This window comes from Carcharhinus amblyrhynchos, chromosome 2 (assembly GCF_965287045.1).
Source record: "Carcharhinus amblyrhynchos chromosome 2, sCarAmb.v2.hapA, whole genome shotgun sequence".
NCBI classification, from domain to species: domain Eukaryota; kingdom Metazoa; phylum Chordata; class Chondrichthyes; order Carcharhiniformes; family Carcharhinidae; genus Carcharhinus; species Carcharhinus amblyrhynchos.
Genome location: NC_137325.1, coordinates 116,447,372 through 116,461,289, shown reverse-complemented (window position 1 = coordinate 116,461,289; position 13,918 = coordinate 116,447,372). Strand labels below are relative to the sequence as shown.

At 43.2% G+C, this 13,918-nt stretch overlaps 1 protein-coding gene across 3 annotated transcripts in view; it reads left to right on the top strand.

Moving 5' to 3' along the window:
- Positions 1-13,918, top strand: part of mkxa (mohawk homeobox a) — a 59,952-nt gene that overhangs the window by 24,897 nt on the left and 21,137 nt on the right. For all 3 annotated transcript variants that reach the window (XR_013889847.1, XM_080217353.1, XM_080217359.1), the window contains exon 5: positions 1,288-1,617. Coding sequence is in view for 2 of the 3 variants with exons in the window: in XM_080217353.1 (XP_080073479.1) it covers positions 1,288-1,617 (330 nt within the window). In the remaining variant the exon portion in view is untranslated. The remainder of the gene's footprint in view (positions 1-1,287; positions 1,618-13,918) is intronic.

Sequence of the window (13,918 nt, the reverse complement as noted above, 5' to 3'; positions counted from 1 at the left end):
TAAACCTCTCCCAATCCTCTTCTCTCCCACTACTCTTAGCTACTCTAAACACCTCCGCTTTTAATTTAACACTTTCCTTCACCTCCTTCGTTATCCACGGCTTATCACCTCTCCTCCTACAGTCCTTTTTGACCATCGGAATAAATTTCAGCTGAGCACCAAGAAAGATCTCCTTAAAGATCCTCCACTGCTCCTCAGCAGACCTACCTTCCAACGCGCTCCCCCAGTCCACATTCGCCAATTCTTCGACTGATAAGTGGCAAATAACAATGCCACACAAGTGTCAGGTAGTGACTATCTCCAACAAGAGAGAATCTAACCATCTCCTATTACCACTAATATAAATCATAAATATAGACCAGAAACTGACTAGACCACCCATATAAATACTGTGGCTATAAGAGTAAGTCAGAGGCTAGGAATTTAGCAGTAACTCACCTCCTGTCACCCTAAAGCCTTTCCACAATCTACAAGGCAGAAGTTAGGAGTGTGATGGAGTACTCTCCAGCTGCCTCAATGACAACAACTCTCTACCCAACACTGTTGTGAGTATTCACGCCACGATTTGACTTCAGGGGTTCAAGAGGGTGGCTCACCACCTTCTAAATGTCCACTGGGAATGGGCAATAAACTCTGGCCTTGCAGGTAAGGCCCACATCCCATGAAAGGATAAAATAAAAGCTATCCAATTGGTCCCAACCACCTCTTTACAATTGCCATGCAAAGTTTTCCCCTTCAAATATTACACCATTCCATTTTGAAAGATGTAACTAAATCTATTTCCACCTACCCTTTCAGATAGTGCATTCTTAATCATAGCGACTTGCCATTGAAAACATTTCTCCCTATCTCGCCTCTGGTTCTTTTGCAATTATCTCAAATCTGTGTTCTCTGGTTACCAACCCTTCTGCAACTTATCTCCTGACTCATTCACCATAAATTTTGAACAGTCCATCAAATCTCCTCTTAGCCTTCCCTGTTCAAAAGAGAAACTTCTCTAATCTCTCCATATTACTGATTTTCCACATCCTTGGTGCAATTTGAACAAATCTCTTCTGCATCCACTCAAAAGTCTTGATATTCTTTGTGAACAGGTGCCCAGAAATGGCTGCGATATTTTAGCTGGAGACTTAGCAGTGATTGAATAAAGGTTTAATATAACTTCCTTGCTTTGTCTCTCAGTTTAGAAAGCCAAAGATCCCATATGAGAAAAGCATTTTATTTCTCTCATATACCCAACAATAGGATATTTAATTTTTGTTTTATACCTTGTCCTATACATCTTAGATGTGGAGCACCCACCAAGGAATCCTGCAGATGGAGAATTCAACAAACCAGTTCAGGTTGTTGCTAAAATGGAGAGTCCCATTCTGAAGGCAGTGGGAAGACCAGGCACCATAATCAATGAAGATTATGTCTCACCACCAAAATACAAAAGTAGCTTGTTACACCGCTATCTGAATGACTCCTTAAGGCACGTCATGGCATCAAATGCAGCTATGAAAGCTGCTGACAGGAAAAGAAACCATTCTGGATCCTTCAGCTCCAATGAATATGAAGAAGAATTAGCATCACCATCATCATCTGAAACAGATGGGAACTTTGTGTATCGTACTGGTAAGAGCTCTGTACTAGAAATGTTGCTTTTTCTTAAAAAAACAATTATTTATTTTTGGGATGTGACATTATAGGTCAGCATTTGTTATCTAGCCCTAGTTGCCATGAGAAGATGGTGGTAGCCTTCTTGTATCATGCAGTCTGTCTATTTGAAGCAGTTTGATTAAAAAATCCTGAATTGCTGGGCCTCTGCAGACAGAGTGTTAATGATCAAGCAGGTTGGTGTGGGACTGGAGTAACATAAAGGCCAAAATGGTGTGACCAGCAACATTCCTTCTCCAAAGAACATGACCCGCCTCAGTTGGGGGTTCTACAACAATTTGACCCAAATTTCCAACACCACTTTCTACTTCCAGATCTTTTAAGCTGAATTCAAATTTTTACCTGCATGGAATTTCACTTAACCACTGAATCCTTGATAATGTTGTGCAATTTTTCACTCCAACAATTCAGAATTTACTTTCAACTGTTGAAGCATTAAGCATATTAAAATCCCCCTGCAGGGAATGTGCTTATCCAGATTCAGCTTGTCAATAGGTTTGATTGAAGCCTTTAAGGAAAGGGAGACTGTTTCAGAAACTTCATGAATAGCACAAGTTAAATGTTCCCCATGCTTTCCTTCTACTCTTTATTCAATATTATAGAAAAGCTGCCAATTTTCCAATTGACCCCTTGCTGGAAAACGGCAAGAGTAAACCTCCAGTGAACAAAGGCTTAATTTTCAGATTTACATTCAAGCATTGATGACTCAGGTGAGGTACAACTCATAACCATAGAAATTTACCCCAGCAAAAGCCAACACCAGAAGGATGAAGGCAGATCAAGGGAGAAAACTGTGGACAGGGGGAGGAGGGGTGTGGAATATTCTGGGGGATTTTTTGTGCGTGTGTATTTGTGTAACCTCCAATTATAAAATATATTTCAACACGGAAAAGTGTAGATTAAAGTGTGAAGTAGAAGACTCAAGTGAGGATGAAGGCAATTATAGGTGAACGGAGAACTTTGCGATCCTAGTCACATTTTGTTTGTGTGTGCTTTTGCAGTGCTGTCACTGACTCAAGAATTTGACACAGATCTTTTCTCTTCTGAAGAATAACCGCATTGGCTACTTTGTCACTTCCAGTGATATAATAGTGAACAGCAATTTCCTGTTGCAGGCACTTTCTTAGCTGGGGACACAGCCATGAAAAACCAGTTTTTTTCTGCAGGATTACAGAAATTTTATTAATGTTGCTCCAGACAGACTGCTGCACTATTTGTTTTGAAAATAAGAATACTGTAGACATTCTTAGAAATGTGTCCAAGTTAAAAGCTGACATTTTTTGGTGAGCTTTCTGGTCAATGTTTAATTAGTCTGGCATAAAAATGCATTCAAATAGTCAAGAATGATAGTCCAGAAAACTATGGAGGAAGCACTTGAAGCAGGAAGTTCCTGCCCACAGGAAATGTATGTGTTCCCTTTAAACAGAACAGGAGTATTGGGTAGATAAATGTCTTAATTCATTAACCCAGCCAGACATTATTTATGTTTCCATGTACTTATGCTATTTTTTGAAATACTTGCATTCATCATCGGCGTAGAATATTAAGGCAAATTACAGCTTAACATTTCCTTAAAATAACTCCAAAATCTGTTTATGGTTAAATTAATACAGTAGCTGGAAATGTATTTATTTCTCGTAAAAACTCACCACAGTGTTGCTCTTACTGTTGACTGTGAGAAAGATGGATTTGTAAAACTGGATATAAGAAAAAAAGGATTGTAAACATATTTAAATGAAAATTACCCTTCACCAAACCTCTAAAGAAGAAGTTACATTGTACATTTAAGCAATCAAATACTCAATGCTAGGCTTTTTCCAAACGCAGCAAACTATAATAAATTATATTTAATTGATGCATAATTCTGACAGAAACAAATATTTGAATTTCTGCCATGACATAACTTACACTATGAACAGAGTATTCGACAGAACAGACAACACTGGTTTCCAGTTTGTTCCGAACTTGCTGGTGAATGAAATAGCATTTCTTAAATTAACTGTGACTGTGAAACACAGTGGACAAATATTGAACTGATGATCATTCATTGGGAAGTTGGAACTGATTTATCTTTGCAACATTTCTTCATACTTACAGTTTTGCAGAATAACCCATAATTCTAACAAATAACTTCACCAAATTAAATTGCACTTTTTTTTAAATTGAGCCCATTTAGATTGAATTCACTGATCCCTTGCCCCCAAAGGAGAGGAGTATCATAGAATTATAGTATCTTACATTGCAGAAGTGGCCATTTGGTCCATCGAGTCTGCACCAACTCTCTGACAGGCTATTTTACACAGGTCATGACCCCCACCCTATCCCTGTAATCCCATAATTTTACCATGACTGATCAATCTAAACTACAGGTCTTAGAACACTAAGGGGACATTTAGTCTGGCCAATCCATCTAACCTGCAGATCTTTGGACTGTGGGAGGAAACTGGAGCACCCGGAGGAAACTCAAGCAGACGCAGGGAGAATGTAAATCTCCACACAAGCACCCAAGGCCGGAATAGAAATAGGAGTTGAAGGTAGAGCTACAGCACTATTTCACATCCCTTCCTCATTGTGGTGTGGAATTTACCACCTTTATACTTTTTGGTTTTCCATTCTCGAATCTCGATGAATTTGTGATTCCAGAGGTTTTCCTCATTTCACCCAAATGACAATTCCAATCTGCTCACTGTTGACTATTCCATTCATACTGAGCATCAAGGGCAAATCCAACTTAGTCTGCACCCTATGAACACACTTTATAGTGTCTGCCACAGAGATGCAATACAAGGACCACAGTTGATTTTTACTTTCAGCAGCCCTGGGGCACCAAGGGCATCTGACCTACTGTAACAGCCACAACCTAAGAACATGAGAACTAGGAGCTAATCCGCACAAACCAAGGCTGCACTCAGAACGCCTCTGACCTGTGTGGCTCAATGTCACTACAGTCACTGGGAAGCTCTTTTTGAATATATATGCCTACAGTTTTTAGCACATTATTCAGAGTTTCTTAAAAAAGTGCAGAATTTGGAAATATTGATGTTCAGAGGGACTTGGATGCACTCACATAGAGAACACAGAAAATTCACATGTTGACCTTTACGCAAAGGGATTGGGGTACAAGATTAAGGAAGTCTTACTACAGTTCTATGGGGCTTTGTTAAGACCACAAGATGGGCTGAATAGCCTCCTTCTACACTATAGGGATTCCATTAAGTCAATTGCAACGGCTTCTTTTCCCACTCCTACACCATTACCTCTGGTGACTTTCAAGGATCTATTCTTCACCTCCTGCTATTTCTCATTCATTGCCCTGAGTGACGTCGTTCTCTTAAACGTCTCTGCTTCAATGAGAAGAGTCTCAACTTCTCCAATCTTTCTACATAACTGACGTTCCTCATCCCTGGAAATATTGCTGAATCCTTCCTATATTCACTCAAACATCTTCATATCTTCCTAAATTCCAGAACTGGACACAATGGCCTGAATTCTCTGGTCTCACACACTGCGCTCCCAGTGGAAAGGGAGAATTTGATGCTCAGCCAAATCTCCATTCACTGCAACGGGACCGGTGAATCCGCCTGCAGATGAGGTTGCAGAATTCCAACCAGTATTCCAGTTGAGGCTGAACCATTGTTTATAGAGGATTAACATAATTTGCTTTTGTACTTGTGCCCCTATTGAATAATGAATGCTTTATTAACTGCTCTCTCCTATCACCTTCAATGATTCATAAGCAGAAAATAACTTGCATTGGCTTCTCCTCCTGCTTCCACACCATTACTTCTACATAAGAACATAAGAACATAAGAAATAGGAGCAGGAGTAGGCCATCTAGCCCTTCGAGCCTGCCCCGCCATTCAATAAGATCATGGCTGATCTGTCGTGGCTCAGTTCCACATTCCCGCCCTCTCCCCATAACCCTTAATCCCCTCTCTTATCAAAAACCCATCAACCCGCGTCCTAAAAATTTTTAGCGAGGCAGCCTCCACCACTTCAACGGGCAGAGATTCACCACCCTTTGAGTGAAGAAGTTCCTCCTCAACTCCGTTCTAAACCGCCCCCCCTTTATCTTGAGGCTGTGCCCCCTAGTCCTATTATCCTTTCTGAGCAGGAAGAGTCTCTCCACCTCTATCCTATCCATCCCATTCATCATCTTATACGTCTCAATGAGATCTCCCCTCATTCTTCTAAACTCTAACGAGTACAAGCCTAGTTTATTCAGCCTCTCCTCATAGCTCAATCCCCTCAACTCCGGTATCAGCCTAGTAAACCTCCTCTGCACTCCCTCCAAGGCCAAAATATCCTTGCGTAAGTACGGCGCCCAAAACTGCACACAGTACTCCAGCTGCGGCCTCACCAATGCCCTATACAGCCGCAGCAAGACCTCCCTACTTTTATATTCAATCCCCCTCGCTATGAAGGCCAGCATCCCATTCACCTTCCTGACCACCTGCTGCACGTGCAAGCTGGGTTTTTGCGACTCATGCACAAGGACCCCAAAGTCCCTCTGCACCGTCGCCTGCTGCAGTTTTTCGCCACATAAGTGATAATCCTTCCTACCATTATTCCTACCAAAGTGGACCACCTCGCACTTGCCAACATTAAATTCCATTTGCCATTTCCTGGCCCATTCGACCAGCCTATCTAGATCCTTCTGTAGACTCTCCACACCCTCCGCACAATTTGCCTTTCCTCCAATCTTGGTGTCATCAGCAAATTTCGACACCCTACACTCGGTTCCCTCCTCCAGATCATCTATATAAATGGTAAATAGCTGAGGCCCCAGCACCGACCCCTGAGGCACTCCACGAGTCACCATCCGCCAATCCGAATAGCACCCATTGACCCCCACTCTCTGCCTCCTATTTGACAACCAGTCCTCTATCCACGCTAACACCCTACCCCCAACTCCCTGTCCCCTGACCTTCTGCAATAACCTCCTGTGAGGTACCTTGTCAAATGCCTTCTGAAAATCCAGAAAGACCACATCCACCGGCTCTCCTCTATCCACCGCCCTAGACACATCCTCACAGAACTCCAGTAAATTTGTCAGACACGACTTCCCTTTAACGAAACCGTGCTGCGTCTGCTTTATCAAGCAATTCCTCTCAAGATGCCTCGCTATTTCCTCCTTGATGACGGATTCTAACATTTTACCTACAACAGACGTTAAACTAACCGGCCTATAATTCCCTGCCTTTTGCCTGGCACCCTTCTTAAACAACGGCGTAACATTAGCCGTTTTCCAATCTTCCGGCACTTCCCCGGAATCCAGCGACGTCTGGAAAATAACCACCAAGGCATCCACTATCACCTCCGCCATTTCTTTCAGAACCCTCGGATGCATTCCATCCGGTCCTGGCGACTTGTCCACAATCAGTCCCTCCAGTCTGTTGAGCACCTCCTCTCTAGTAACAGTAATGTCTTTAAGACCCTCCAGTCCTACCACCTTTCCATCTCTAACATCCGGCAAATTATTCACGTCCTCCTCCGTGAAGACAGAAACAAAAAAGTTATTCAGGACCTCAGCCATATCCCCATCCCCTACCACTAAGTCCCCCTTCTCATCCTCTAAGGGACCAATGTTCACCCTAGCCAGCCTCTTCCTTTTTATATATTTATAAAAACTCTTGCTATCCTTTTTTATATTAAGCGCAAGCCCAGCTTCATAGTTTCTCCTACCCTTCTTTATCATCTTCTTTGTCAATCTTTGTTGACATTTAAACCTCTCCCAATCCTCTTCTCGTCCACTACTCTTTGCTACTCTAAACGCCTCCGCTTTTAATTTAACACTTTCCTTCACCTCCTTCGTTATCCACGGCTTATTACCTCTCCTCCTACTGTCCTTTTTGACCATCGGAATAAATTTCTGCTGAGCACCAAGAAAGATCTCCTTAAAGATCCTCCACTGCTCCTCAGCAGACCTACCTTCCAACGTGCTCCCCCAGTCCACATTCACCAATTCTTCTCTCATCCTACCGTACTCCCCTCTGTTCAAACAAAGGACGCGCGTCCGGGAACCCACTTTCTCCTCCTCCATCTGCACCAGAAACTCCACCATACAATGATCACTCTCCCCAAGAGGATCCTTCACCGCAAGGTCCCTAATTCTACCCGCCTCATTACATAACACCAGATCCAAGATAGCTCGCTCCCTCGTCGGCTCAAACACACACTGTTCGAGGAAACTATCCCGGCAGCATTCCAAGAACTCCTCCTCGAGCCCACCGCGTCCAACATGGGTCGACCAATCTATATGTAGATTGAAATCCCCCATAACTACGGCTGTCCCATTCCTGCACGTCGCACTTATTTGCGCGTTAACAGCCCGCCCCACCTCCAGATCATTATTCGGGGGCCTATAGACGACACCCACCAGCGTCTTCCTCCCTTTGCTGTTCCTAATCTCTACCCACAACGCTTTCTCTTTCTGCTCCTTGGCTCCAATATCATCCCTTGCTACGACCCTGGTGCTATCCTTAATCAGCAGAGCTACACCCCCCCCTTTTCCCTCCTGCCTATCCTTCCTAAACACTTGATATCCCTGGACATTCAGCTCCTAGTCCCTGTCACCTTGCAGCCACGTCTCTGTAATGGCCACCAGATCATATCCATTTGTGCTGATCTGCGCCACCAGCTCATCCACTTTATTCCGAATGCTTCGCGCATTCAGATAAAGTGCCTTCATCCCAGCCTTCACCTGGACCGTATTTGCGTAACGCCACCAACCATACTCACGCCCCCTACTCCCTGTATTATTGGGACATCCTCGGCCTCTTCCCTTACCTGTACCCTCTCCTCAACTTTAGCCCCTGTAACGTCACCTACCCTCGCACCCTCCCCCCCCTAATTAGTTTAAAGCTCTGTCTACAGTCCTCTTTACTCTATTTGCCAGCACTCTGGTCCCAGCACGGTTCAGACCAACACCATCACACCTGAACAGGTCCCACCTACCCCAATACTGATGCCAATGCCCCATAAATTCAAACCCATTCCTCCCACACCAATCCCTGAGCCACCCATTCACTTCCTTAATCCTATCTACCCTACGCCCGTCTGCACTTGGTTCAGGCAGTAGCCCAGAGATAACCACCTTGTCGGTTCTACTCTTTAATTCCATTCCCAGCTTCTCATACTCCCTCCCCAGATCCTCAGTTCGCATTTTGCCTACGTCGTTGGCACCCACATGTACCACAACGACCAGATTCTCACCCTCCCACTCCAGGTTCTTCTGCACCCCAGATGCGACATCCCGGACCCGAGCACCAGGCAGACAACACACCCTTCTGTGGACTTTGTCATTGTGACAAAGGACAGTGTCAATACCCTTCACCCCACTATCCCCAATCACTACTACGTTCCTTTTCACCTTCTCCTTGCCTATGTCCTGCTGCATCACTGTACCGTGTGCAGTTTGCTCACCAATCTCACCTCCCTCGTCCTCGTCCAGACTGGAAGCAAGAGCCTCAAACCTGTTATGCAGATTGAGAGGCTGAGGCCTCCTCTCCCCACCCTCCTTCCTCCTCTCCCCACCCTCCTTCCTCCTCTCCCCACCCCCCTTCCTCCTCTCAGCAGCCCCCTCTTGTTCCTGACCCTTAGAGTTAGCCAGTCTAGGGGGGGGTGGATGTCACTTGCACCCCATTGACAATGGCACCCTCTCTCCCCTTGATGAGTCTCAGTGTCTGTAGCTCAGAGGCCAGCTCATCTACCTTGAGCTGGAGCTCCTCCAGCAACCTGCACTTACTGCAGACATGGTCACTGGGAAGGACCCTGGGGTCCACCAGTTCCCACATCATACAGAAACAACACATCTCATGCCCCTCCATTATTCTCTGTAGTAGTATTGAAAATTTCAACGCGCACTTACCTGGCCCTTTTTCTCCCCAGCCTTTTGCTCCTAAGCCCTAATAGCTCACTCTGCTTCCCCCTCACTCCGCTGCCCGCTCCGACGCCACCCGCTGTCTATACCAGGCCTCTTTTTAAACCTGGCGCTGATTTAAAGCTTGCTGGCCCACAACTCCCTTTTAACCACTCCCTCAGAATTCTTAAAGAGGTAAATACAAAAAGCCCGCAAAAATGCTTTTAAATGATTTAAACAGTTCTACAAGGAACAAAGTGCTTTAAACTTAAATTTAAACTTAAATTTAAATTTTCTAGTGTCCCCCAAGGATTTAATTGGGCGCCCTCCTATTTCCCATCTACATGCTGCCTCTCGGCAAAACCATCTGAAGTATAGCATTGGTTCTCATGTGTAAGCAAATGACATCCAGCTCTATCCCACTACCAACTCTCCAGTCTTCCACTGTTACTAAATTATCAAACTGCTTGTCTGACACCCAGTATCGAATGAGCAGAAATTTCCTCCAATGTTGGGAAGACTGAAGCCATTGGTTTTGGTCCCGGATCCAAACTCCATTCCCTAGCTAACTACTCCATCCCTCTCCCAGGCAACAGTGTGTTCTCAACCTTGGTGTCATATTTGATCCTGATGATCTCCAGCCCCATATTCATACCTTCATTAACTTTGCCTACTTCAATCATACAACATTGTCTGATTTAATCCCTGCCTCAGCTCATCTGCTGCTGAAACCCTCATCCATGCCTCTTTATCTCTAGAAGCACTCCAGGGTGGTCTCCCACTTTTGATCCCCAGTAAACTTGAGGTCAACCAAAACTCTGCTGCCCTTGTCTTAATTCACAGGAAGTTCTGTTCTGCCACCACCTCCTTGCCAATGACAATAGCTCTGAGTCAAGAAACATCTTGATTTAAAAAATCTGTGTTTTGAAATCTCTCCATAGCCTTGTCCCTCCCCATCACATCGCTTCGAGATATTTGTGTTGCTGTCATTCTGGTATCCTGTGCATCCCCAATTTTAATTGCTCCACCTTTGGTGACCATGGCTTTAGTTGCCCAGATCCCAAACTCTGGAATTCCCTCGCTACAGCTCTCTCTATTTCACTTTACTCCTTTAAGATACTCCTTAAAACATACCTCTTTGACCAAGCTTTTGATATCTAACCTACTGTGATCCTTACATGGCTTGGTGTCTTACTTTGGTTTATAATGTTCCTGTCAAGGTCCTTCTGATATTTCCCTACATTAAAGGCACTATAGACAAACAAGGTGTTAATAGCTACTTAAGGATCCCAGGCACATGTATAAAGAGCATGAATGAAACAAGGCAGGTTTTAAAGCTTTCTCTATAGCCCAGTGAGTAGCATTCTAAGCTAGAACTCCAGAGGCTTGACTGCAACATTCAGGCTGACACTGTCACATTCAAACTCCATTTGCAGTTTGCCAGCAACAGATGTCATGGGGAGCATCTACAATCATGACACCCACTTCACTTAATGCTTGACATTTCTCTGATGGTTAAAAGTTAAGGCATACTCGGCATGATTATTGAGAACAACTGAATTCCAGAAAACAACACAGCACCATGTAAGAGCTTGCGTAGATAAAATAGCTATTAATCATTCATGAAATGTCATAGATCTTGTGTATGCACAAAGATAATCACCTCCGTCTGTACAGTAAACATTTCATGATTCAATAATTTTCTAACTTCAAATTTGGGTACAATCTGAAAGCAGTTCACAATGAATGGAATTTCTCCACCTGTAAGAATGGCTGCTTTAATTCCTAAAGGTAATTTGTTTGGAGAGTTATGTATTTGGTATGTTGTACCTTTCTTGAAGTTTTTTTTAAGGTTACCTCACTGATTGTGTAAAAAAATCTATTGAATGTCTTTCTTCTTTATTGTAAAACACTTGAAAAGTCTGGAAAATCTGACTGAAGCAATTTGGATCTAATCAACAACCTGATATGCAGCAAGTGATGTCCCATTGCAGAGTCACATTTTACAGTAGATGTCTTATTTTGGGGTGGCAAGCATGAGTTGGTTGAGTATGGTCTGCATGCTGCCCTTGCTGACCAATTCTGAGTGTGCTAGTAGCTACACTAACAACCAATTTAAGCATATTACGTGTCTCACTGTCGCTTGCTGGAAATGGCATACATTCATTTGCAGGAACTCCTTTTCTGCAAATAGGAATATTAGGAATATTGTCAAGCCTTGTGCCTTTTTTGAGTACCCAGAAGGCTGGGGAGCCTATTAAACCCCTGTTACTTTCTCCACAGCAACATCGAGGCCAATCAGATTCTACTTGCCAACCAATCAGCAGCTCTTTTCACCTGCAGTATAAATTGTTGTCATCATTTGACATTTGGTTTTCTTGCATTCGTCATGATGAGTGCAAGATGAAAAGCTTCATCAAAATGTCTTTTTTCAGCAATATTCAAGCTCTGTATTACCAATGACAATAAGCCTTTATATAGTGAGAGCACAAAAGCAAAGAGGTTATGTTGAACATGTATAAATCATTAGTTTGACCTCAGTTCAAGTATTGCATCCAGTTCTGGGTGCCAAACTTTTGGAAGGATGTGAAGACATTAGAGAGGGTGCAGAAAGGATTCACAAGAATGTTTTCATGAGGAACTTCAGTTAAGTGAATAGATAGGGGAGGTTGGGATTGTTTTCCTTGGAGAAAAGAAAGCTGGATGGAGTTCTGATAGATGTATACAAAATCATGAGCAGCTTGTATAGAGTAGGTATGTAATTAGCAAAGGAAGCAAAGTGAGTGGTTAGTGTCTGGAGTGCAGTGCCAAAGAATATGGTGGAGGTAGGTTCAACTGAAGCATTCAAGAGAGCATTAAACTGTTGTTGGAAATGGAAACAAGTTACATGGAGAAGGAACTAGGTGAGTTGCTCAATTGGAGAGCTAGCACAGATACAATGAGCCAAATGGCCTTTTCCTGTACTGTAACAATTCTGCTATTCTGCAAAATTTGTCAAACACTATTTCCCTTTCACAAAATCATCTTAACTCTGCCTGATTATAATTACAATTTTCTAAATATCTTCTTAATTATGGGTTCTGGCATTTCCCCAATAATGTGGACTTACTGGCCTGTAGTTTCCAGCTTTCTGTATCCCTCCTTTCTTGAGCAAAGGTGTTATATTTGTGGTTTTGCATTCTGCTGGGACCATTCCAGCATCTAGGCATCTTTGAAAGATTAAAACTAATTCATTCACTATCTCTGCAGCCACTTCTTTCAAGAAATATGGTGCTAGCCAACAGATCCAGGGGTCTTGTCAGCACTTTTTTTATTGTTTCATAGGATATAGACATTTCTGGCTAGGTCTGCATTTATTGCCCATCCCCATTTGCCCTTGAGAAGATGGTTGTGAACTACCTTTTTGAACCCTTGTCCTTCTAGGAGGTAGAGGTTGCAGGTTTGAAAAGTACTGCCTAAGCAGCTATAGGTAAGTTCTTGTAGTTGGTACACATTACTGTTACTGTGTTTCAGTGGTAGAGGGAGTGAATGTTTGTGGATGGGATGCCAATCAAGTGGGCTGCTTTGTCCTGGATGATGTCAAGCTTCTTGAGTCTTTTTGGAGCTGCACACATCCAGGCAAGTGGAGAGTATTCCATCACACTCCTGATTTGTGCTTTGTAGGTGGTGACCAGTTTTGGGGAGTCAAGAAGTGAGTTGCTTGCCGAGGATTCCCATCCTCTGGCCTGCTGTTGTAGCCACAATATTTATGTGGCTAGTCTTGTTTCAGGTCAACAGTAATTCCCAAGATGTTGACAGTGGGGAATTCAGTGATGGTAATGCCATCACTAAATTGAATGTCAAGGACAGACGATTAGAATCTATTTTGCTGGAGATAGTCATTGCCTGACACTACTTGCCACTTTTCAAACCAGGCTTGAATATTGTCCAGGTCTTGCTGCATATGGACAGAATGCTTCTGTATCTGAGGAGTTGTGATTGGCAATGAACATGTGCAATCATTAACAAACATGCCCATTTCTGGCCTTATAATAAAAGGAAGATTATTGATGAAGCAACTGATGATAGCTGGACCTAGGACACTACCCTGAAAAACTCCTGTATTAGTATACTGATACTGAGATGATTAATCTCCACAACCATTAACATTTTCCTTTATGCTACATATGACTTTAACTAATAAAGGGTTTCCACCCGATTGCCATTGACTTCAACTTTTGCAGGGTTCCCTTATGCCGCACTCAATTATGTGCTACTTTGATGCTAAGAACAATCACTGTCATCTCACCAAATACTTTCCTCTACTAATCATGATTGTTTTAAGTTTCTTCCATTTGCCCCCTGCCTTTTTACTCTTCTGCTTTTTCTGTCTTCCACTGTTGAGGACAGATGTAAAAT